Source organism: Nerophis ophidion, linkage group LG26 (assembly GCF_033978795.1).
Source record: "Nerophis ophidion isolate RoL-2023_Sa linkage group LG26, RoL_Noph_v1.0, whole genome shotgun sequence".
NCBI classification, from domain to species: domain Eukaryota; kingdom Metazoa; phylum Chordata; class Actinopteri; order Syngnathiformes; family Syngnathidae; genus Nerophis; species Nerophis ophidion.
Genome location: NC_084636.1, coordinates 2,990,882 through 3,018,026, shown reverse-complemented (window position 1 = coordinate 3,018,026; position 27,145 = coordinate 2,990,882). Strand labels below are relative to the sequence as shown.

Here is a 27,145-nt window from a genome sequence, read left to right as displayed (position 1 = left end):
GGGACGGCGTGGCGCAGTGGGGAGAGTGGCTGTGCGCAACCCGAGCGTCCCTGGTTCAATTCCCACCTAGTACCAACCTCGTCACGTCCGTTGTGTCCTGAGCAAGACACTTCACCCTTGCTCCTGATGGGTGCTGGTTGGCGCCTTGCATGGCAGCTCCTTCCATCAGTGTGTGAATGTGTGTGTGAATGGGTAAATGTGGAAGTAGTGTCAAAGCGCTTTGAGTACCTTGAAGGTAGAAAAGCGCTATACAAGTACAACCCATTTATTTATTTATTTATATTCAGTAAAGGTATCTAATATGAACACCTGCGCTTATAAATTTGAGTGTGATGTAAGGATACCATCATGAAAAGCACATTTATTAAAAAAAACGTTATTATGGTCTTACCTTTACTTATTAATGAAGTCCATGTGCAGCTCCTTCTGATCAAAAGCATCGATAACTTGTTTATAGAAGTCTTCCTTATCTTTCTTCAGCTTTAAAAGTCTCTCTGTCTCGATGGAGATCTTCCTTTATTACCTCCTGCTTCCATTGAAAGTCCAGTTTAGAAAACTGTTTTATTTTAGATATGTAATCCTCCATGTTAAAACTGCAAGCGAGAGGAAAAAATAAACGATCGGTGCTTGTTGTCACTTCTTCTGCAGCCGAGTAGTCGCAAGAAGGATCACTAGCGCCCTCTACCACCAGGAGGCGGGAGTCATTTAATGACTCATATTTGACACACGCAGCTACGGTATATTAATAAAACATAGCTGCTTACTGTTCTTTTTAGCATATTCAATAGCTTGGACCTTAAATCTTAATCTTCTTCCCTTTATGCCATTTGAAATGATTGAAATCAGCCTCCTCCATTTTGAAAATGATGACAGGTGACGTGACGAGTTTGACCCGGTGGAAATTCTTGGCATAGTGGATCTAACATAATAGTGTGAGAGTCCAGTCCATAGTGGATCTAACATAATAGTGAGGGTCCAGTCCATAGTGGATCTAACATAATAGTGTGAGAGTCCAGTCCATAGTGGATCTAACATAATAGTGTGAGAGTCCAGTCCATAGTGGATCTAACATAATAGTGTGAGAGTCCAGTCCATAGTGGATCTAACATAATAGTGTGAGAGTCCAGTCCATAGTGGATCTAACATAATAGTGAGGGTCCAGTCCATAGTGGATCTAACATAATAGTGTGAGAGTCCAGTCCATAGTGGATCTAACATAATAGTGTGAGAGTCCAGTCCATAGTGGATCTAACATAATAGTGTGAGAGTCCAGTCCATAGTGGATCTAACATAATAGTGTGAGAGTCCAGTCCATAGTGGATCTAACATAATAGTGTGAGAGTCCAGTCCATAGTGGATCTAACATAATAGTGTGAGAATCCAGTCCATAGTGGATTTAACATAAAAGTGTGAGAGTCCAGTCCATAGTGGATCTAACATAATAGTGTGAGAGTCCAGTCCATAGTGGATCTAACATAATAATGTAAGAGTCCAGTCCATAGTGGATCTAACATAATAGTGTGAGTCCAGTCCATAGTGGATCTAACATAATAGTGAGAGTCCAGTCCATAGTGGATCTAACATAATAGTGTGAGAGTCCAGTCCATAGGGGATCTAACACAATAGTGAGTCCAGTCCATAGTGGATCTAACAAAATAGTGTGAGAGTCCAGTCCATAGTGGATCTAACATAAAAGTGTGAGAGTCCAGTCCATAGTGGATCTAACATAATAGTGTGAGAGTCCAGTCCATATTGGATCTAACATAATAGTGTGAGAATCCAGTCCATAGTGGATCTAACATAAAAGTGTGAGAGTCCAGTCCATAGTGGATCTAACATAATAATGTGAGAGTCCAGTCCATATTGGATCTAACATAATAGTGTGAGAATCCAGTCCATAGTGGATCTAACATAAAAGTGTGAGAGTCCAGTCCATAGTGGATCTAACATAAGTGTGAGAGTCCAGTCCATAGTGGATCTAACATAATAGTGTGAGAGTCCAGTCCATAGTGGATCTGACATAATAGTGTGAGAGTCCAGTCCATAGTGGATCTGACATAATAGTGTGAGAGTCCAGTCCGTAGTGGATCTGGCATAATAGTGAGAGTCCAGTCCATAGTGGATCTAACTTAATAATGTAAGAGTCCAGTCCATAGTGGATCTAACATAATAGTGTGAGTCCAGTCCATAGTGGATTTAACATAAAAGTGTGAGAGTCCAGTCCATAGTGGATCTAACATAATAGTGTGAGAGTCCAGTCCATAGTGGATCTAACATAATAATGTAAGAGTCCAGTCCATAGTGGATCTAACATAATAGTGTGAGTCCAGTCCATAGTGGATCTAACATAATAGTGTGAGAGTCCAGTCCATAGTGGATCTAACATAATAGTGTGAGAGTCCAGTCCATAGTGGATCTGACATAATAGTGTGAGAGTCCAGTCCATAGTGGATCTGACATAATAGTGTGAGAGTCCAGTCCGTAGTGGATCTGGCATAATAGTGAGAGTCCAGTCCATAGTGGATCTAACTTAATAATGTAAGAGTCCAGTCCATAGTGGATCTAACATAATAGTGTGAGTCCAGTCCATAGTGGATTTAACATAAAAGTGTGAGAGTCCAGTCCATAGTGGATCTAACATAAGTGTGAGAATCCAGTCCATAGTGGATCTAACATAAAAGTGTGAGAGTCCAGTCCATATTGGATCTAACATAAGTGTGAGAATCCAGTCCATAGTGGATCTAACATAAAAGTGTGAGAGTCCAGTCCATAGTGGATCTAACATAAGTGTGAGAGTCCAGTCCATAGTGGATCTAACATAATAGTGTGAGAGTCCAGTCCATAGTGGATCTGACATAATAGTGTGAGAGTCCAGTCCATAGTGGATCTGACATAATAGTGTGAGAGTCCAGTCCGTAGTGGATCTGGCATAATAGTGAGAGTCCAGTCCATAGTGGATCTAACTTAATAATGTAAGAGTCCAGTCCATAGTGGATCTAACATAATAGTGTGAGTCCAGTCCATAGTGGATTTAACATAAAAGTGTGAGAGTCCAGTCCATAGTGGATCTAACATAATAGTGTGAGAGTCCAGTCCATAGTGGATCTAACATAATAATGTAAGAGTCCAGTCCATAGTGGATCTAACATAATAGTGTGAGTCCAGTCCATAGTGGATCTAACATAATAGCGAGAGTCCAGTCCATAGTGGATCCAACATAATAGTGTGAGAGTCCAGTCCATAGGGGATCTAACACAATAGTGAGTCCAGTCCATAGTGGATCTAACAAAATAGTGTGAGAGTCCAGTCCAAAGTGGATCTAACATAATAGTGTGAGAGTCCAGTCTATATTGGATTTAACATAATAGTGAGAGAATCCATTCTATAGTGGATCTAACATAATAGTGTGAGAGTCCAGTCCATAGTGGATCTAACATAAAAGTGTGAGAGTCCAGTCCATAGTGGATCTAACATAAGTGTGAGAGTCTAGTCCATAGTGGATCTAACATAATAGTGTGAGAGTTCAGTCCATAGTGGATCTGACATAATAGTGTGAGAGTCCAGTCCATAGTGGATCTGACATAATAGTGTGAGAGTCCAGTCCGTAGTGGATCTGGCATAATAGTGAGAGTCCAGTCCATAGTGGATCTAACTTAATAATGTAAGAGTCCAGTCCATAGTGGATCTACCATAATAGTGTGAGTCCAGTCCATAGTGGATCTAACATAATAGTGTGAGTCCAGTCCATAGTGGATCTAACATAATAGTGTGAGAGTCCAGTCCATAGTGGATCTAACATAAAAGTGTGAGAGTCCAGTCCATAGTGGATCTAACATAAAAGTGTGAGAGTCCAGTCCATAGTGGATCTAACATAAGTGTGAGAGTCTAGTCCATAGTGGATCTAACATAATAGTGTGAGAGTCCAGTCCATAGTGGATCTGACATAATAGTGTGAGAGTCCAGTCCATAGTGGATCTGACATAATAGTGTGAGAGTCCAGTCCGTAGTGGATCTGGCATAATAGTGAGAGTCCAGTCCATAGTGGATCTAACTTAATAATGTAAGAGTCCAGTCCATAGTGGATCTACCATAATAGTGTGAGTCCAGTCCATAGTGGATCTAACATAATAGTGTGAGTCCAGTCCATAGTGGATCTAACATAATAGTGTGAGAGTCCAGTCCATAGTGGATCTAACATAAAAGTGTGAGAGTCCAGTCCATAGTGGATCTAACATAATAGTGTGAGAGTCCAGTCCATAGTGGATCTAACATAATAGTGTGAGAGTCCAGTCCATATTGGATCTAACATAATAGTGTGGGAGTCCAGTCCATAGTGGATCGAACATAATAGTGTGAGAGTCCAGTCCATAGTGGATCTAACATAAGTGTGAGAGTCCAGTCCATAGTGGATCTAACATAAGTGTGAGAGTCCAGTCCATAGTGGATCTGACATAATAGTGTGAGAGTCCAGTCCATAGTGGATCTAACATAATAGTGTGAGAGTCCAGTCCATAGTGGATCTGACATAATAGTGTGAGAGTCCAGTCTATAGTGGATCTAACATAATAATGTAAGAGTCCAGTCCATAGTGGATCTAACATAATAGTTTGAGTCCAGTCCATAGTGGATCTAACATAATAGTGTGAGAGTCCAGTCCATAGTGGATCTAACATAATAGTGTGAGAGTCCAGTCCATAGTGGATCTAATATAATAGTGTGAGAGTCCAGTCCATAGTGGATCTAACATAATAGTGTGAGAGTCCAGTCCATAGTGGATCTAACATAATGGTGTGAGAGTCCAGTCCATAGTGGATCTAACATAATAGTGTGAGAGTCCAGTCCATCGTGGATCTGACATAATAGTGTGAGAGTCCAGTCCATAGTGGATCTGACATAATAGTGTGAGAGTCCAGTCCATCGTGGATCTGACATAATAGTGTGAGAGTCCAGTCCATCGTGGATCTGACATAATAGTGTGAGAGTCCAGTCCATCGTGGATCTGACATAATAGTGAGAGTCCAGTCCATAGTGGATCTAACATAATAGTGTGAGAGTCCAGTCCATAGTGGATCTGACATAATAGTGAGAGTCCAGTCCATAGTGGATCTAACATAATAGTGTGAGAGTCCAGTCCATAGTGGATCTAACATAATAGTGTGAGAGTCCAGTCCATAGTGGATCTAACATAATAGTGTGAGAGTCCAGTCCATAGTGGATCTAACATAATAGTGTGAGAGTCCAGTCCATAGTGGATCTAACATAATAGTGTGAGAGTCCAGTCCATAGTGGATCTGACATAATAGTGTGAGTCCAGTCCATAGTGGATCTAACATAATAGTGTGAGAGTCCAGTCCATAGTGGATCTAACATAATAGTGTGAGTCCAGTCCATAGTGGATCTAACATAATAGTGTGAGAGTCCAGTCCATAGTGGATCTGACATAATAGTGTGAGAGTCCAGTCCATAGTGGATCTAACATAATAGTGTGAGTCCAGTCCATAGTGGATCTAACATAATAGTGGGAGTCCAGTCCATAGTGGATCTAACATAATAGTGTGAGAGTCCAGTCCATAGTGGATGTAACATAATAGTGAGAGTCCAGTCCTTAACGTTATTGTTGTTTAAATGTGCTATATAAATAAAGTGGATTGGATTGGATAGTGGATCTAACATAATAGTGAGAGTCCAGTCCATAGTGGATCTAACATAATAGTGTGAGAGTCCAGTCCATAGTGGATCTAACATAATAGTGTGAGAGTCCAGTCCATAGTGGATCTAACATAATAGTGTGAGAGTCCAGTCCATAGTGGATCTAACATAATAGTGTGAGAGTCCAGTCCATAGTGGATCTGACATAATAGTGTGAGAGTCCAGTCCATAGTGGATCTGGCATAATAGTGAGAGTCCAGTCCATAGTGGATCTAACATAATAATGTAAGAGTCCAGTCCATAGTGGATCTAACATAATAGTGTGAGAGTCCAGTCCATAGTGGATCTAACATAATAGTGTGAGAGTCCAGTCCATAGTGGATCTAACATAATAGTGTGAGAGTCCAGTCCATAGTGGATCTAACATAATAGTGTGAGAGTCCAGTCCATAGTGGATCTAACATAATAGTGTGAGAGTCCAGTCCATAGTGGATCTAACATAATAGTGAGAGTCCAGTCCATAGTGGATCTGACATAACAGTGTGAGAGTCCAGTCCATAGTGGATCTGACATAATATAATAAGAGAGCGTGAGAAAAGGATTTAAGTTTTAGTTTCAATTCCTAGACAGACTTCCACACAAAAGAACTTGGGAGCAGGTACATTTGTCCCGTCAGGTCAGGTTGGGGTCAAGCTGTGCTTTGCTTCCCCAGGAAGACTCGGAGGACGGTGAAATGGAGGCGAGGCCCAGCGAGGATCTGCTGTCAGAGGCGGAGCCAGCGACAGAGGACGGTGAGGAGCGCTTCTACTTCCTCCCTGGATCTCCTCCACTCCTCTGAACTTGCTAATCCGTTATTGCCCGGTTGTAGAAATGACATCCGGCGGCGGCGTGACGACCGAGAGCGACAACGACCTGGTGGTGGAGTACGAGGACCACCGTGGCACCAGGACCCACGCGGACTCCGAGGGCAGGTCCCGCTCTGACTCCAACACCGTCAACCAGGACCAGGACTCCTTCAGCATCCTGGACGGAGACTCCCTGCTGGAGGCGGAGGGGCCGATGTTTGACCTGCCGCCGCTCTTCCTGCACATAACCTGCTCCGTCAACGCCAAGAGCTGCCATGGCTCCACCCCCATTTGCACACTGCCCACCTGCCTTGGTAAGCCATGATTGATCTAGGGTTGTACGGAATACCGGTACTAATATAGTATTGCAGTATTAATGAATCAAAAACGGTACTATACTCTGTTTGAAAAGTACCAGTTACCGGGCATGAGGAGCATGTTTGGCAGCGCACACACAGAGTACTTACAAGCAGACACTGTGTGTAGACAGAAAAGGGAGAATGGACGCATTTTGCTAGCAGCTAACATCCATCCTCTGTGTTTTAGCTACTTCTAAATCACTAATCCTTGTCTCCATGACAACAAATAGTTTCTTACAAGTACCATTATCACTGGAGGACGAGGAATAGCTAAACATGCTTCACTACACAGCGTAGGAGGATACAGTAGCTCACCGGTGTCACAATGTAAACAAATGTCATGGGTGGATCTACACTTGACATCCACTGGAATGATATCAAGTACAATATAGTATCTAGTCGATACTTCTATGATTACATCTATATTTTTTCCTTTTTTGAAAATTCATCTTATGTTTATAAAGTCAGTAAATCTGTCTCTGGACACATGAGGATTTTGAATATGACCAATATATGATCATGTAACGACTTGGTATCGGATCGATACCTAAATGTGTGGTATCATTCAAAACTAATGTCAATGATCAAAGAAGAGAAGAATAAGTGATTATTACATTTTAACAGAAGTGTAGATAGAAAATGTTAAACAGAAAATAAAGCGACACCTACCCTTTACATCAGTATTTCTTCATCAGTATTGGTTTATTAGGTATTATATTTTATTGTATGATCCTGTAACTACTTGGTATCAGATTGATACCTAAATATGTGGTATCATCCAAAACTAATGTCAAGTATCAAAGAAGAGAAGAATAAGTTATTATTACATTTGAAAAGAAGTGTAGATAAAACGTGTTCAAACACAAAATAAGCAGATATTAACCATAAATAAACAAGTGGATTAATAATATATTTTTTACAGTTTGTCCCTCATAATGTGTAGAAAATAATAGGTGTATAAATGACACAATATGTTACTGCAGACTAATTAGGAGTCTTTGTTTGTTTACTTACTACTAAAAGACAAGTTGTCTAGTATGTTCAACATTTTATTTAAGGACTAAATGACAATAATAAACATATGTTTCATGTACACTAACATGTTTTGTTTAAGTGAAGCAAATAATGAAATTTTTTGTGGTCCCCTTTATTTAGAAATGTATCAAAATATTGAATATTTTGTCTCAATACCAAAATGTTGGTGTTATATTTGCATTTCTCACCATCATGACACATTATTTGTATGTAAAATTGGCTACTTTTCTGATTGTTGTTTGTGTGCCATGTTGTTCCAGACCACAGCAAACGTTAGCCAGTTTACAAAGATTGTAGTAGATTAATTTCCTTTAACTTGGACACACACATCTTTGTACACTTTGTACACTTGTAAAGTCATTTTGATAGTAGGCTAATATATTCATGTACACCATGTGTTGTCTTCATTATAACACTTATATAAGACTTTTAAAGTCATTTTGATAGTAGGCTAATATAGACACTTACATCATGTGTTGTGTTCATTATAACACTTATATAAGACTTTTAAAGTCATTTTGATAGTAGGCTAATATAGACACTTACATCATGTGTTGTCTTCATTATAACACTTATATAAGACTTTTAAAGTCATTTTGATAGTAGGCTAATATAGACACTTACATCATGTGTTGTGTTCATTATAACACTTATATAAGACTTTTAAAGTCATTTTGATAGTAGGCTAATATAGACACATCATGTTTTGCCTTCATTATAACACTTGTATAAGACTTTTAAAGTCATTTTGATAGTAGGCTAATATAGACACTTACATCATGTGTTGTCTTCATTATAACACTTATATGACAGTTTTAAAGTCATTTTGATAGTAGGCTAATATAGACACTTACATCATGTGTTGTCTTCATTATAACACTTATATAAGACTTTTAAAGTCATTTTGATAGCTGGCTAATATAGACACTTACATCATGTGTTGTGTTCATTATAACACTTATATAAGACTTTTAAAGTCATTTTGATAATAGGCTAATATAGACACTTACATCATGTGTTGTCTTCATTATAACACTTATATAAGACTTTTAAAGTCATTTTGATAGTAAGCTAATATAGACACTTACATCATGTGTTGTCTTCATTATAACACTTGTATAAGACTTTTAAAGTCATTTTGATAGTAGGCTAATATAGACACTTACATCATGTGTTGTCTTCATTATAACACTTATATGAGAGTTTTACAGTCATTTTGATAGTAGGCTAATATAGACACTTATATCATGTGTTGTCTTCATTATAACACTTATATAGGCTTTTAAAGTCATTTTGATAGTAGGCTAATATAGACACTTACATCATGTGTTGCCTTCATTATAACACTTATATAAGACTTTTAAAGTCATTTTGATAGTAGGCTAATATAGACACTTACATCATGTGTTGCCTTCATTATAACACTTGTATAAGACTTTTAAAGTCATTTTGATAGTAGGCTAATATAGACACTTACATCATGTGTTGTCTTCATTATAACACTTATATAAGACTTGTAAAGTCATTTTGATAGTAGGCTAATATAGACACTTACATCATGTGTTGCCTTCATTATAACACTTATATAAGACTTTTAAAGTCATTTTGATAGTAGGCTAATATAGACACTTACGTCATGTGTTGTCTTTATTATAACACGTATATAAGACTTGCAAAGTCATTATGATAGTAGGCTAATATAGACACTTACATCATGTGTTGTCTTCATTATAACACTTATATAAGACTTTTAAAGTCATTTTGATAGTAGGCTAATATAGACACTTACATCATGTGTTGTCTTTATTATAACACTTATATAAGACTTTTAAAGTCATTTTGATAGTAGGCTAATATAGACACATCATGTTTTGCCTTCATTATAACACTTATATAAGACTTTTAAAGTCATTTTGATAGTAGGCTAATATAGACACTTACATCATGTGTTGTCTTTATTATAACACTTATATAAGACTTTCAAAATCATTTTGATAGTAGTTTAATATAGACACATCATGTTTTGCCTTCATTATAACACTTATATAAGACTTTTAAAGTCATTTTGATAGTAGGCTAATATAGACACTTACATCATGTGTTGTCTTTATTATAAATGGGTTGTACTTGTATAGCGCTTTTCTACCTTCAAGGTACTCAAAGCGCTTTGACACTACTTCCACATTTACCCATTCACACACACATTCACACACTGATGGAGGGAGCTGCCATGCAAGGCGCCAACCAGCACCCATCAGGAGCAAGGGTGAAGTGTCTTGCTCAGGACACAACGGACGTGACGAGGTTGGTACTAGGTGGGATTTGAACCAGGGCCCCTCGGGTTGCGCACGGCCACTCTCCCACTGAGCCACGCCGTCCCTATATTATAACACTTATATAAGACTTGTAAAGTCATTTTGATAGTAAGCTAATATAGACACTTGCATCATGTGTTGTCTTCATTATAACACTTATATAAGACTTTTAAAGTCATTTTGATAGTAGGCTAATATAGACACTTGCATCATGTGTTGTCTTCATTATAACACTTATATAAGACTTTTAAAGTCATTTTGATAGTAGGCTAATATAGACACTTACATCATGTGTTGTCTTTATTATAACACTTATATAAGACTTTTAAAGTCATTTTGATAGTAGGCTAATATAGACACATCATGTTTTGCCTTCATTATAACACTTATATAAGACTTTTAAAGTCATTTTGATAGTAGGCTAATATAGACACTTACATCATGTGTTGTCTTTATTATAACACTTATATAAGACTTTCAAAATCATTTTGATAGTAGTTTAATATAGACACATCATGTTTTGCCTTCATTATAACACTTATATAAGACTTTTAAAGTCATTTTGATAGTAGGCTAATATAGACACTTACATCATGTGTTGTCTTTATTATAAATGGGTTGTACTTGTATAGCGCTTTTCTACCTTCAAGGTACTCAAAGCGCTTTGACACTACTTCCACATTTACCCATTCACACACACATTCACACACTGATGGAGGGAGCTGCCATGCAAGGCGCCAACCAGCACCCATCAGGAGCAAGGGTGAAGTGTCTTGCTCAGGACACAACGGACGTGACGAGGTTGGTACTAGGTGGGATTTGAACCAGGGCCCCTCGGGTTGCGCACGGCCACTCTCCCACTGAGCCACGCCGTCCCTATATTATAACACTTATATAAGACTTGTAAAGTCATTTTGATAGTAAGCTAATATAGACACTTGCATCATGTGTTGTCTTCATTATAACACTTATATAAGACTTTTAAAGTCATTTTGATAGTAGGCTAATATAGACACTTGCATCATGTGTTGCCTTCATTATAACACTTATATAAGACTTTAAATTTCTGCGTATCCAGATGTTTTTGGGTTTTTTTGGTATTTTTTGTCCCAATATGGCCTTTGTAAACATTTTGGGTTGCCGACACCTTTGTTGGATGGATCTTTTAGCCACAACATTTTTGGGGGGGTCTGGTTTTGCAAATGATCTTCTTCAATGACTCCCTTACTACCAGCTTACTAGGACTGAAAAACCACGGTGTAGTCGAGCCTTTGCAGTTACATAATTGTGCCATTTTTAATCACAGTTAATGATAAAACTGGTCAATCGTTGCAGCCCTAAGTGTGCTAATTAAAACATCGCCTTCATATTGTGTCACCAGGCGAGATCATTTCCTGCCTGGACGACGTGGAGGCCTTAGAGTCCGTGGACCTGAACGAGCTGTCGGTCACCTTGGACATCTTCGTCCTGACCCTTCCTCTGGAGATCGAAGTGATGTCCGACTTCCATCACAACAGGTAGGGCGGTGGCGGGTAGAATCGACGTTGCGGTGACCGTCATGTGCCCCTGGGCAGGTACACCTCGGAGAGCAGCGTGTCGCTCAACCGCTCGCCGGGACAGCCGTCGTCCTATCGGTCCGACGAGGAACTGACCGCCGTGCTGGACGGCCTGAGGGGGGCCGACATGGACCTGTGAGTTTCACCGTGTTGTGTCTAACATCGCTGGGAGTTGTCATGCACTAAAGTTAAAAGCACTGAAGTAGTCTGGTTGTGTAAAAGGTAAATAAAAAGAAAATACAACAAATCCTTTTTAACTTATATTCACTTGAATAGACTGCAAAGACAAGATATTTCATCTTCACACTGAGAAACGTTCTTAGTTTTGGCAAATAATCATGAAGTTAGAATGTAATGGCAGCAACACATTGCAAAAAAGGCATTTTTACCAGTGTGTTACATGGCCTTTCCTTTTAACACTCAGTAAAGTTTTGGGAACTGATTAGACACATTTTTGAAGTGGAATTCTTTCCCATTCTTGCTTGATGTACAGCTTTAGTTGTTCAACAGTCTCCTACCTCATATTTTAGCCTGCACACATTTTCAATGTCTGGACTACAGGCAGGCCAGTCTAGTACCCGCACTCTTTTACTACGAAGCCACGCTGTTTTAACACCTGGCTTGGCATTGTCTTGCTGAAATAAGCAGGGGCGGCCATGATAACGTTGATATGTTGCTCCAAAAGCTTTATGTACCTTTCAGCATTAATGGTGCCTTCACAGATGTTTAAGTTATGGAGCGGCATGGCGTAGTGGGTAGAGCGGCCGTGCCAGAAACCTGAGGGTTGCAGGTTCGCTTCCCACCTATTCACATCCAAATCGCTGCCGTTGTGTCCTTGGGCAGGACACTTCACCCTTGCCCCCGGTGCCGCTCACACTGGTGAATGAATGATGAATGAATGATTGGTGGTGGTCGGAGGGGCCATAGGTGCAAACTGGCAGCTGTGGCTGCAGATGTAGCTTACCACCACCAGGTGTGAATGAATGATGGGTTCCCACTTCTCTGTGAGCGCTTTGAGTATCTAACAATAGAAAAACGCGATATAAATCTAATCCATTATTATTATTATTATAAGTTACCCATGCCTTGGGCACTAATACACCCCCATACCATCACACATGCTGCCTTTTTAACTTTGTGCCTAGAATAATCCAGCTGGTTCTTTTCCTCTTTGGTCCGGAGGACACAACATCCACAGTTTCCAAGAACAATTTGAAATGTGGACTCGTGAGACCACAGAACACGTTTCCAATTTGTATCAGTCCATCTTCGATGAGCTCGGGTTCAGCGAAGCCGGCAGCGTTTCTGGGTGTTGTTGATAAATGGCGTTTTAACATGCACTTACAGATTTAGGGACCAACTGTAGTTACTGATAGTGGTTTCCTGAAGTGTTCCTGAGCCATTGTGGTGATATCCTTTACACGCGGATGTCGCTTTTTGATGCAGTACCGCCTGAGGGATCCAAGGTGCATTATATCATGGCTTACGTGCAGTGATTTTTCCAGATTCTCTGAAACTTTTGATGATATTACGGAGCGTAGACGGTGAAATGCCTAAACTCCTTGCAACAGCTGCTGGAGAAATTGTTCTTAAACAATTTGCTCAGGTACTTGTTGACAAAGTGGTGACCCTCGCCTCGTCCTTGTTTGTGAATGATTTAGCATTTCATGAAAGCTGCTTTTATACCGAATCATGACACCCACCTGTTCCCAATTAGCCTGTTCACCTGTGGGATGTTCCAAAAAAGTCTGACGAGCATGCCTTAACTTTCTCACTCTTTTTTGCCACTTGTGCCAGCTTTTTTGGAACATGTTGCAGGCATCAAATTCCAAATGAGCTAATATTTGCAATAAATAACAAAGTTTTCCAGTTCGAAGGTTAAGTATCTTGTCTTTGCAGTCTATACAAATGAATATAAGTTGAAAAGGACTTGTAGTATTCTCTTTTTATTTACCATTTACACAATGTGACAATGTCACCGCTTTTGAGTTTTGTCCAATGGAACCTTGATTTACCAATTGGTTCCTTGAACTGGGTTCTTGAATAAATGTTCTTATAGCGAAGATATTTCTCCATAAGAAACAATGTGAGTACAATGTTCCTTGTGGTTGTCTGTCAGGGTCTGTGGTGAACCTTTAGCCAAGCTGCCGCCTCCTCACAAGCACGCAATCGAGGCCACGATGGACGAGGTGAGTGTCCTCGCCTGCAATACCGCACCTCCGCCTGCAGAGGCCACCAGACGCCCGCGATAATGCAGCCCCGTCATGGCAGAGAAATATCCACTAAGACAGGGGTGCCCAAACTTTTTCTGCAGGCGAACTACTTTTCAATTGACCAAGTTGAAGGGATCTACCTCATTCTTATAAATAATTTATATTTATTTATTTATAAGAGAGGCGTTAACAAATTAAAGGTGTTAAAAGGCCTACTGAAAGCCACTACTAGCGACCACGCAGTCTGATAGTTTATATATCAATGATGAAATATTAACATTGCAACACATGCCAATACGGCCGCTTTAGTTTACTAAATTGCAATTTTAAATTTTGCGCGGAAATATGCAAAAATGTCGCGGTATGATGACGCGTGTGCGTGACGTCACGCATTGTAGAGGACATTTTGGTTCAGCACCACTCATAAGTATAAGTAGTCTCTTTTCATCGCATAATTCCACAGTATTCTGGACATCTGTGTTGCTGAATCTTTTGCAATTTGTTCAATGAATAATGGAGACGTCAAAGAAGAAAGATGTAGGTGGGAAGCAGTGTATTGCGGCCGCCTTTAGCAACACAAACACAGCCGGTGTTTCCTTGTTTCCTTGTTTACATTCCTGAAAGATGACGGTGAAGCTTAAATATGGAACAGAGCGGTCAAGCGAACATGGTTCCCTACCACATGTCAGCCGGCAGGTTTCGGTGAGAAAATGGTAGTAGTAAGTCGGCTCTTACCGTTGACATGAAAAGATGACTGTGAAGCTTTACCATGGAACAGAGCGGTCAAGCGAACATGGTTCCCTACCACATGTCAACCGGAAGGTTTCGGTGAGAAAATGGTAGTAGTAAGTCGGCTCTTACCGTTGACATGAAAAGATGACTGTGAAGCTTTACTATGGAACAGAGCGTTCAAGCGAACATGGTTCCCTACCACATGTCAACCGGCAGGTTTCGGTGAGAAAATGGTGGTAATAAGTCAGCTCTTACCGTAGACGTGAGCGGAGAGCTTGCGTCGTTCCTCCTGCACCTGTCAAAGAGACAGCTGCGGATTCTCTTGCCTCCTCCCACCGGCCGCCCCCGACCGTCGGATGCTTTCACCGTTGAGGAAGCATCGGCTGCCTTCGCCTCGTCGAGAAACGTGGCTTCCCTCAGAGACACTGGCGGTCCCCACACCTGTAGCCACACCCGTCCGACCTTCAGGTTGTACAGGTACGACCAAATAATCTCACTAAAACACTAGTAACGCAATAAGCAGATAAGGGATTTTCCAGAATTATCCTAGTAAATTTGTCTAATAACATCTGAATCGCTCTGCTGTCTAGTTCTGTTTTTTTTTCTTTTCCTAGTCCTTCACTCTCACTTTCGTCATCTACGAATATTTCATCCTCGCCCAAATTAATGGGGAAATCGTCCACTTTCTCGGTCCGAATCGCTCTCGCTGCTGGTGGCCATGATTGTAAACAATGTTCAGATGTGAGGAGCTCCACAACCCGTGACGTCACGTGCACATCGTCTGCTACTTCTGGTTAAGGCAAGGCTTTTTTATTAGCGACCAAAAGTTGTGATCTTTATCGTCGATGTTCTCTACTAAATCCTTTCAGCAAAAATATGGCAATATCACCAAAAGATCAAGTATGACACATAGAATGGACCTGCTATCCCCGTTTGAATAAGAACATCTCATTTCAGTAGGCCTTTAACTTGACTGTACCTTTGGCCATTCTAAGGAGTTATCCCCCTTCTTAGAAGTGTTTCTTGCCTTCCTGTCGGTCGTTTTTTCTTAATAATGATCTGGCAGCAGCCAGCATCATCTCCCAAGACCCTCGGGTGCCGTGAATGTCAATCAAGTGACCAAAGTGACGTCAATTTTTAGGTGTATTTTTTTAACACCGGGGTGGCAATGGACTGACACACCCTCCGCCATCCACGTAACAGCCACACCCACACTAAGAGGTCTTGTCCTTAGCCGTGAGCCGAATGTCACTAACGTTTCCCGTCTGTCAGATTCGTTGGCTGCTGGAGGACGAGATCGTTTCCTCCCTGCGTCGCTCTCGCACCATCGGCCTGGCCACGCTGCACAAGGTGGCGGAACACGTGGTGCTGTCTGTGGGCCGTCCTCACTGCCACAGCGAAGATGTCCCCCTTCAGTTTGTCTTCCGGCCGGAGCAGTCGCTGGACAAATTTAAAGAGGCAAGTTCTTTGAAACACTTTTTCCTTCACTTGTAAACTATGCTTAATCGCCTAGTATTGCCTGGTATTTAGGATGAATTTGCCTGGCATTTAAGAGGAATTTGCCTGGTATTTAGGATGAATTTGCCTGGCATTTAAGAGGAATTTGCCTGGTATTTAAGAGGAATTTGCCTGGTATTTAGGATGAATTTGCCTGGCATTTAAGATGAATTTGCCTGGTATTTAAGATGAATTTGCCTGGTATTTAAGATAAATTTGCCCGTATTTGGCTGTGAATTTGCCTGGTACTTAAGATGAATTTACCTGGTACTTCTGATGAATTTGCCTGGTATTTAAGATAAATTTGCCCGGTATTGACAATGAATTTGCCTGGTAGTTAAGATGAATTTACCTGGTACTTATGATGAATTTACCTGGTACTTATGATGAATTTGCCTGGTATTTATGATGAATTTGCCTGGTATTTAAGATGAATTTGCCTGGTATTTAAGATAAATTTGCCCGGTATTGACAATGAATTTGCCTGGTAGTTAAGAGGAATTTGCCTGGTACTTAAGATGAATTTACCTGGTACTTATGATGAATTTGCCTGGTATTTAAGATGAATTTGCCTGGTATTTAAGATAAATTTGCCCGGTATTGACAATGAATTTGCCTGGTAGTTAAGAAGAATTTGCCTGGTACTTAAGATGAATTTGCCTGGTATTTATGATGAATTTGCCTGGTAGTTAAGAGGAATTTGCCTGGTACTTAAGATGAATTTACCTGGTACTTATGATGAATTTGCCTGGTATTTATGATGAATTTGCCTGGTAGTTAAGAGGAATTTGCCTGGTACTTAAGATGAATTTACCTGGTACTTATGATGAATTTGCCTGGTATTTAAGATAAATTTGCCCGGTATTGACAATGAATTTGCCTGGTAGTTAAGAGGAATTTGCCTGGTACTTAAGATGAATTTACCTGGTACTTATGATGAATTTGCCTGGTATTTATGATGAATTTGCCTGGTATTTAAGATAAATTTGCCTGGTATTTAAGATAAATCTGCCCGGTAGTTAAGAGGAATTTGCCTGGTGCTTAAGATGAATTTACCTGTTACTTATGATGAATTTGCCTGGTATTGACGATGAATTTGCCTGGTATTTAAAATAAATTTATATACGCTACTAGTATAGCACCGCAATACTAATGAATCATATTCAGTACTATACCGCCTCTAAAAAGTACCGGTAAACCACCGAACCCAGTTGACGTCAGGTGGTGACAATGAATTTGCCTGGTAGTTAAGAAGAATTTACCCGGTACTTAAGATGAATTTGCCTGGTATTTAAGATGAATTTCCCTGGTGTTTAAAATGAATTCACCTGGTATTTAAGATGAATTTGCCTTGTACTTAAGATGAATTTGCCTGGTATTGACGATGAATTTGCCTGGTAATTAAGATAAATTTGCCCGGTATTGAGTATAAATTTGCCTAATAGTTAAGATGAATTTGCCTGGTACTTATGATGAATTTGCCTGGTATTTAGGATTAAGTTGCCCGGTATTGACAATGAATTTGCCTGGTATTTAGGATGAATTTGCCCCGTATTGATGATGAATTTGTTCGGTATTGATGGTGAATTTGCCCCGTATTGACGATGAATTTGACCCGTATTGACGATGAATTTGACCCGTATTGACGATGAATTTGCCTGGTATTTAAAATAAATTTGCCCGGTATTTAAGATAAATTTGCCCGGTATTGACAATGAATTTGCCTGGTAGTTAAGAAGAATTTACCCGGTACTTAAAATGAATTTGCCTGGTATTTAAGATGAATTTCCCTGGTGTTTAAAATGAATTCACCTGGTATTTAAGATGAATTTGCCTTGTACTTAAGATGAATTTGCCTGGTATTGACGATGAATTTGCCTGGTAATTAAGATAAATTTGCCCGGTATTGAGTATAAATTTGCCTAATAGTTAAGATGAATTTGCCTGGTACTTATGATGAATTTGCCTGATATTTAGGATTAAGTTGCCCGGTATTGACAATGAATTTGCCTGGTATTTAGGATGAATTTGCCCCGTATTGATGATGAATTTGTTCGGTATTGATGGTGAATTTTCCCCGTATTGACGATGAATTTGACCCGTATTGACGATGAATTTGACCCGTATTGACGATGAATTTGACCCGTATTGACGATGAATTTGACCCGTATTGAAGATGAATTTGCCTGGTATTGGCAATGAATTTGTCCGGTTTCGACGAGGAATTTGTCCGGTATTGACGATGAATTTGCCTGATATTGATGATGAATTTGTTAAAACCATTGATGATTAGCGGGCTATCGTGAAGAGGCTGCTTGGCCCACAGGCCGTAGTTTGGACCACCCAGCTGTAACCTGTGTAACCTTGCAGGAGTTCCGTCGGATGGCGCTCCCGGGCTACGTGCTCAACAGCGACCAGGACAGCTTCTACTACGTCTCTCTTAGCCGGCTGCACCCTCACAGGATCCACGCCGACGACAGGCTGTCCCAGAGCACCGCCGCCCCTCTGAAGCAGGCCGCCTCCAACGGCGTGCCGCCCCAGGAGGAGTCCGCCTTGGCGGCTGAAGGGGAAGACGAGGAGGTCAGGGACTCTTAATGTTCCACATTACTGGCTGGCGGTTCACTGTCAAACTGCAAAGAACTGAAAAGTCGAGGCCAACGTGTCGCACCTGCAGGATCCGACTGCGGAGCTTGGCGAGAAGGACGGCCCCTCGAAGGCGGACGCCGACAACAACGGCTCGGCGGAAGACAAATGTCAGTCCAACAGCGTGCTGCTCCTGAACGAGCGCTGCCCCGAGGCCCCCTCTCCTACCAAGACCCCCTCCAGCGTCAGCCTGGCCGAGTCGGTGCAGTCCGTCTCTCACAGTGAGTGACCCCCCCAGCTGATACCTCTGCTCGTTATTCTTCACTTCACTTGATGAGGAACATGCATACCACACAATGTCACGCATCACATGTTTCCACTTCTTTCATTTAGGGTTGTACGCTACTAGTATAGCACCGCAATACTAATGAATCATATTCAGTACTATACCGCCTCTAAAAAGTACCGGTCAACCACCGAACCCAGTTGACGTCAGGTGGTGACAATGATGGTTTTACGAGCAGAGGAGCATGTTGGGCCGCGCACACACACAGAGTACTTACAAGCAGACACAGTGTGTAGACAGAAAAGGGATAATGGACTCATTTTGGTGTAAAAAGTCAAGATAAAGGTGAAGTTATAACACTGAAACACCCTCAGGAAGAGATGGCTAGCAGCGAACATCAGTCTGCAGCGTTTTAGCTACTTCTAAATCAGTAATCTTTGTCTCCATGGCGACGAATGAAGTGAGTTTCTTACAAGTATCGTTATCACTGGAGGATGAGGAATAGCTAAACATGCTTCACTACACAGGGTAGGAGGATACAATAGCTCACCGCCGTCACAATGTAAACAAACGCCATGGGTGGATCTACACCTGACATCCACTGTAATGATACCAAGTGTAGGAGCGTATCGAGTCGATACTATTATGATTACATTGATATTTTTTAGCATCACAATATCTTTTTTCCTTTTAAAAAAAATGTATATTATGTTTATAAAGTCAGTAAATATGTCCCTGGACACATGAGGACTTTGAATATGACCAATGTATGATCCTGTAACTACTTAGTATCGGATCCATACCTAAATGCATGGTATCATCCAAAACTAATGTCAAGTATCAAAGCAGAAGAACCAGTGATTATTACATTTTAACAGAAGTGTAGATAGAACATGTTACAACAGAAAATAAGCAGATATTAACAGTAAATGAACAAGTAGATTAACAATGAAGTTTTACAGTTTGTCCCTCATAATGTTTATGTCCCTCATAAAAGTGTAACAAGGGACGTATTTCCTGAATTTATAAACACACAAAATACATTTTTAAAATACAAACCCTGTTTCCATATGAGTTGGGAAATTGTGTTAGATGTAAATATAAACAGAATACAATGATTTGCAAATCCTTTTCAACCCATATTCAGTTGAATATGCTACAAAGACAACATATTTGATGTTCAAACTCATAAACTTTAATTTTTTTTGCAAATAATAATTAACTTAGAATTTCACGGCTGCAACATGTGCCAAAGTAGTTGGGAAAGGGCATGTTCACCACTGTGTTACATCACCTTTTCTTTTAACAACACTCAATACACGTTTGGGAACTGAGGAAACTAATTGTTGAAGCTTTGAAAGTGGAATTCTTTCCCATTCTTGTTTTATGTAGAGCTTCAGTCCTTCAACAGTCCGGGGTCTCCGCTGTTGTATTTTACGCTTCATAGTGCGCCACACATTTTCCATGGGAGACAGGTCTGGACTGCAGGCGGGCCAGGAAAGTACCCGCACTCTTTTACTGCGAATCCACGCTGTTGTGACAAGAGGCTTGGCATTGTCTTGCTGAAATAAGCAGGGGCGTCCATGATAACGTTGCTTGGATGACAACATATGTTGCTCCAAAACCTGTATGGACCTTTCAGCATTAATGGTGCCTTCACAGATGTGTAAGTTACCCATGCCTTGGCCATTAATGCACCCCCATACCATCACACATGCTGGCTTTTGAACTTTGCACCTATAACAATCCGGATGGTTATTTTCCTCTTTGTTCCGGAGGACACCACGTCCACAGTTTCCAAATATAATTTGAAATATGGACTCGTCAGACTACACTTTTCCATTTTGCATCAGTCCATCTTAGATGAGCTCGGGCCCAGCGAAGCCGGCGCCGTTCCTGGGTGTTGTTGATAAATGGCTTTCGCTTTGCATAGCAGAGTTTTAACTTGCACTTACAGATGTAGCAACCAACTGTAGTTACTGACAGTGGTTTTATGAAGGGTTCCTGGGCCCATGTGGTGATATCGTTTACACACTGATGTCGGTTTTTGATGCAGTACCCCCTGAGGGATCAAAGGTCCGTAATATCATCGCTTTTGTGCAGTGATTTCTCCAGATTCTCTGAACCTTTTGAGGATTTTACGGACCGTAGATGGTAAAATCCCTAAATTCCTTGCAATAGCTCGTTGAGAAATGTTGTTCTAAAACTGTTTGACAATTTGCTTACAAATTGGTGACCCTCACCATCCTTGTTTGTGAATTACTTAGCATTTAATGGAAGCTGCTTTTATACCCAATCATGGCACCCACCTGTTCCCAATTAGCCTGCACACCTGTGGAATGTTCCAAGTAAGTGTTTGATATGCATTCCTCAACTTTATCAGTATTTATTGCCACCTTTCCCAACTTCTTTGTCACGTGTTGCTGGCATCAAATTCTAAAGTTAATGATTATGTGCAAAAAAAAATGTTTAGCAGTTTGAACATCAAAAATTGTAGCATATTCAACTGAATATGGCTTGAAAAGGATTTGCAAATCATTTAATTCTGTTTATATTTACATCTAACACAATTTCCCAACTCATATGGAAACGGGGTTTGTAGGATAAAAGGTTTTGTGATGCTAAAACATATTGATGTAATCATAGTATCGACTAGATATGCTCCTGTACTTGGTATCATTAAAGTGGATGTTACAGGATCATACATTGGTCATATTCAAAGTCCTCACGTGTCCGGGGACGTATTTACTGACTTAATAAACATAATATGAATTTAAAAAAATTAGATGACGCTAACAATATGGATGTAATCATACTAGTATCGACTAGATACGCTATTGTGCTTGGTATCATTACAGTGGATGTCAGGTGTAGATCCACCTATGGCATTTGTTTACATTCAGGAGGGCTAGCATGCTGTTAGCGGTGAGCTATTGTATCCTCCGACGGTGTGTGGTGAAGCATGTTTAGCTATTCCCCGTCCTGCGGTGATAATGTTACATGTAAGAAACTTACTTTTTTTGTCGCCATGGAGGCGAGGATTATTGATTTAGAAGTAGCTAAAACACTGTGGATCGACGTTAGCCACTAGCTCGCTAGCCACGTCTTAAAGCAGCTCTTCCTGAGGATATTTCAGTGTTATAACTTCACCTTTATCTTTACTTTTTACACCAAAATGCATCTGTTTTCCCGTTTTTGTGCACACGCTGTGTCTGCTTGTAAGTACTCTGTGTGTGTGCGCTGCCGAATATGCTCCTCTGCTCGTAAAACCAGCAATGTCATAACATGACAACGACGCGCCATCATGCCAGTTAAAAGAAGGGGGCGGGGGACGGTACTTTTTTAGAGGTGGTATAGTACCGAATATGATTATTTAGTATCTTACGACTATACTAGTACGAGTATACCGTACAACCCTTGTTGTGGTCTTTGGAAAAGTCGCAAGGCCGCGCATAATTGGCGAGTATTGGTCGGATTGGCGTGAATTAACGCAGCGGCAGTATCAGGAAGGGAGCGATGTAGACAAACAGCTTCCTGCTGCTTCAGTGCAGCGAGGCAGTCATTTCCCGACGGGCGAGAGTGAGGGCACGATCCGCCGGAGCGTTGATTTATTCCCGTCATCCCGCTGAGGTGGGGAGTCTGACAGTAAGGTGTAATTGTTTTTTTCTCAGGCTGCGGCAAGCTGCGGCCCAGTCGAGTCCAGAGTGTTGTTTCCAGCCAGGGAAGTTTGGATTCCGACATGCAGGGTGAGTGCAAAGTCACCAACTATTGAGTGAATGAAAAATGGAGAGTTGGCTCCAACGGTTTTCAATAATACTTACCATATTTTCCGGACTATGTACTAAGGGGCGGCATAGCTCGGTTGGTAGAGCGGCCGTGCCAGCAACTTGAGGGTTGCAGGTTCGATTCCCGCTTCCGCCATCTTAGTCACTGCCGTTGTGTCCTTGGGCAAGACACTTTACCCACCTGCTTCCAGTGCCACCCACACTGCTTTAAATGTAACTTAGATCATGGGTTTCACTATGTAAAGGCGCTTTGAGTCACGAGAGAAAAGCGCTATATAAATATACTTCACTTCACTTCACTTGTACCTACTACATTTTGGAAAAAAAAAGTTTTTTCCATATATAAGCCACAAGTATATACATTGTGAAATTAGTTATAGGTACTGTGTACTAAGGGGCGGTATAGCTCGGTTGGTAGAGTGGCCGTGTCAGCAACTTGAGGGTTGCAGGTTCGATTCCCGCTTGTGCCATCCTAGTCACTGCCATTGTGTCCTTGGGCAAGACACTTTACCCACCTGCTCCCAGTGCCACCCACACTGCTTTAAATGGAACTTAGATGGTGTGTCACTATGTAAAGCGCTTTGAGTCACTTGAGAAAAGCGCTATATAAATATAATTCACTTCACTTCACTTACAAGGTATTTACATACCTTAATTTGGTGTTCTTCAACCACTGTGCCGCGGCACACTCGTGTACCGTGAGATACAGTTTGGTGTGCCGTGGCAGGTGATCTAATTAGGTTAAAAATATTTTGTGCAAACCAGTAATTATGCAAATGATGTGTTGTTGTTGAGTGTCTGCAGAGTAACTGTATAATACTCTTCCATATCAGTAGGTGGCAGCCGGTAGCTAATTGCTTTGTAGCGGGAGGCAGGGTGCAGGTAAAAAGGTGTCTAATGCTTAAACCAAATCAATCAATGTTTATTTATATTGCCCTGTCATAGGGCTGCACAAACTACAACGACATCCTTGGTAGAGCCCACATAAGGGCAAGGAAAAACGCACAGCCAGAGGGACGTCTGTGACAGTGACAATGATGACTATGAGAAACCTTGGAGAGGACCGCATATGTGGGCAATTCCCTCCCTAGGAAACCGAAAGCAACGGATGTCGAGCGGGTCTAACATGATATTGTGAAAGTCCAATCCATAGTGCATGGGTGTCCAACTCTGTCCCGCGGGCCAAATTTGGCCCGCCGTGTAATTTCATTTGGCCCTTGAGGCAATATCAAATTAACATTAGAGCTGGCCCGCCGCCGTAACACCACATTCACCGCTAATACTCATACTCGTCAACCCATCCCAATTTTCCCGGGAGACTCCCGAAGTTCAGTGCCCCTCCCGAATTTCTCCCGATTTCCACCTGGACAATAATATTGGGGGCGGGCCGTAAAAGCACTGCTTTTGGCGTTCTCTACATGTCGCCACGTCTGCTTTTCTTCCATAAAAACAGCGTGCCGGCCCACTCACATAATATATGCGGCTCATACACACACAAGTGTATGCAAGGCATACTTGGTCAACAGCCATGCAGGTCACACTGAGAGTGGCCGTATAAACAAGGTTAACAATCTTACAAATATGCGCCACACTGTGAACCCACAGCAAACAAGATTGACAAACACATTTCGGGAGAACATCCGCACCGTAACACAACAAGAACAACCGGACAAATACCCAGAACCCCTTGCATCACTAATTCTTCCGAGACGCTGCAATATACACCCCCGCCCCAACTCAAACCTGCCACCGAAAAAAGGCCTTAAATTTGTGTTTTTATTTAATTTGATATGCCATTGATATTTTTCAATTAATATTATTTGAAACTAGATTTTGCATGTCACTATAAAGTTATATAAGCCTTGCCTGTTCAAGATTCAATGCAAAACTTGTTTGGGTCCCTATTAAAAGGTTAATTTGTTCAACCTCGGCCCACGGCTTTGTTCCGTTTTAAATTTTTGGCCCACTCTGTATTTGAGTTTGACACCCCTGCTATAGTGGATCTAACAAAACGGTTGGAGTCCGGTCCAAAGTGGATCCAATATAGTAGCGAGAGTCCCGTCCTTAGTAGAGCCAGCAGGAAACCATCCCAAGCGGAGGCGGATCAGCAGCGCGGAGATGTCCCCAACCGATACACAAGCGGTTCTGGGTCCCGACTCTAAAAATAGAAATAAACAACAGATGAGTGCCTCTAAGTAAATACATTGAAGCTTAGGGATGGCTATGGGAAACAAAACTAAAACTGAACTGGTTACAAAGAAAACAAAAACAGAATGCTGGACGACAGCAAAGACTTACTGGGGCGGTATAGCTCGGTTGGTAGAGCGGCCGTGCCAGCAACTTGAGGGTTGCAGGTTCGATTCCCGCTTCCGCCATCCTAGTCACTACCGTTGTGTCCTTGGGCAAGACACTTTACCCACCTGCTCCCAGTGCCACCCACACTGCTTTAAATGTAACTTAGATATTGGGTTTCACTATGTAAAAGCGCTTTGAGTCACTAGAGAAAAGCGCTATATAAATATACTTCACTTCACTTGTACCTACTACATTTTGGGGAAAAAAGTTTTTTTCCATATATAAGCCACAGGTATATACATTGTGAAATTAGTTATTTACACGGAAACATTTTGTAAATGTTTATTTACACACCTTAATTTGGTGTTCTTCAACCACTGTGCCGCAGCACACTCGTGTGCCGTGAGATACAGTCTGGTGTGCCGTGGGAGGTAATCTAATTTGGTTAAAAATGTTTTGTGCAAACCAGTAATTATGCAAATGATGTGTTGTTGTTGTGTCTGCAGAGTAACCGTGTAATACTCTTCCATATCAGTAGGTGGCAGCCGGTAGCTAATTGCTTTGTAGCGGGAGGCAGGGTGCAGGTAAAAAGGTGTCTAATGCTTAAACCAAATCAATCAATGTTTATTTATATTGCCCTGTCATAGGGCTGCACAAACTACAACGACATCCTTGGTAGAGCCCACATAAGGGCAAGGAAAAACCCACACCCAGAGGGACGTCTGTGACAGTGACAATGATGACTATGAGAAACCTTGGAGAGGACCGCATATGTGGGCAATTCCCTCCCTAGGAAACCGAAAGCAACGGATGTCGAGCGGGTCTAACATGATATTGTGAAAGTCCAATCCATAGTGCATGCGTGTCCAACTCTGTCCCGCGGGCCAAATTTGGCCCGCCGTGTAATTTCATTTGGCCCTTGAGGCAATATCAAATTAACATTAGAGCTGGCCCGCCGCCGTAACACCACATTCACCGCTAATACTCATACTCGTCAACCCATCCCAATTTTCCCGGGAGACTCCCGAAGTTCAGTGCCCCTCCCGACTTTCTCCCGATTTCCACCTGGACAATAACATTGGGGGCGGGCCGTAAAAGCACTGCTTTTGGCGTTCTCTACATGTCGCCACGTCCGCTTTTCTTCCATAAAAACAGCGTGCCGGCCCACTCACATAATGTATGCGGCTCATACACACAAGTGTATGCAAGGCATACTTGGTCAACAGCCATGCAGGTCACACTGAGAGTGGCCGTATAAACAAGGTTAACAATCTTACAAATATGCGCCACACTGTGAACCCACAGCAAACAAGATTGACAAACACATTTCGGGAGAACATCCGCACCGTAACACAACAAAAACAACCGGACAAATACCCAGAACCCCTTGCATCACTAATTCTTCCGGGACGCTGCAATATACACCCCCGCCCCAACTCAAACCTGCCACCGAAAAAAGGCCTTAAATTTGTGTTTTTATTTAATTTGATATGCCATTGATATTTTTCAATTAATATTATTTGAAACTGGATTTTGCATGTCACTATAAAGTTATATAAGCCTTGCTTGGTCAATATTCAATGCAAAACTTGTTTGGGTCCCTCTTAAAAGGTTAATTTGTTCAACCTCGGCCCGCGGCTTTGTTCGGTTTTAAATTTTTGGCCCACTCTGTATTTGAGTTTGACACCCCTGCCATAGTGGATCTAACAAAACGGTTGGAGTCCGGTCCAAAGTGGATCCAATATAGTAGCGAGAGTCCCGTCCTTAGTAGAGCCAGCAGGAAACCATCCCAAGCGGAGGCGGATCAGCAGCGCGGAGATGTCCCCAACCGATACACAAGCGGTTCTGGGTCCCGACTCTAAAAATAAAAATAAACAACAGATGAGTGCCTCTAAGTAAATACATTGAAGCTTAGGGATGGCTATGGGAAACAAAACTAAAACTGAACTGGTTACAAAGAAAACAAAAACAGAATGCTGGACAACAGCAAAGACT

The 27,145-nt window shown here is 41.3% G+C and overlaps 1 protein-coding gene across 1 annotated transcript in view; it reads left to right on the top strand.

Moving 5' to 3' along the window:
- The window catches only part of szt2 (SZT2 subunit of KICSTOR complex), a 222,500-nt gene that overhangs the window by 75,335 nt on the left and 120,020 nt on the right, over positions 1 to 27,145 (top strand). The window contains exons 30-38 of the mRNA XM_061887771.1: positions 6,362 to 6,440; positions 6,518 to 6,808; positions 11,585 to 11,720; positions 11,778 to 11,894; positions 13,879 to 13,948; positions 15,977 to 16,162; positions 18,572 to 18,781; positions 18,876 to 19,065; positions 22,742 to 22,816. Of these exons, the coding sequence (XP_061743755.1) occupies positions 6,362 to 6,440; positions 6,518 to 6,808; positions 11,585 to 11,720; positions 11,778 to 11,894; positions 13,879 to 13,948; positions 15,977 to 16,162; positions 18,572 to 18,781; positions 18,876 to 19,065; positions 22,742 to 22,816 (1,354 nt within the window). The remainder of the gene's footprint in view (positions 1 to 6,361; positions 6,441 to 6,517; positions 6,809 to 11,584; positions 11,721 to 11,777; positions 11,895 to 13,878; positions 13,949 to 15,976; positions 16,163 to 18,571; positions 18,782 to 18,875; positions 19,066 to 22,741; positions 22,817 to 27,145) is intronic.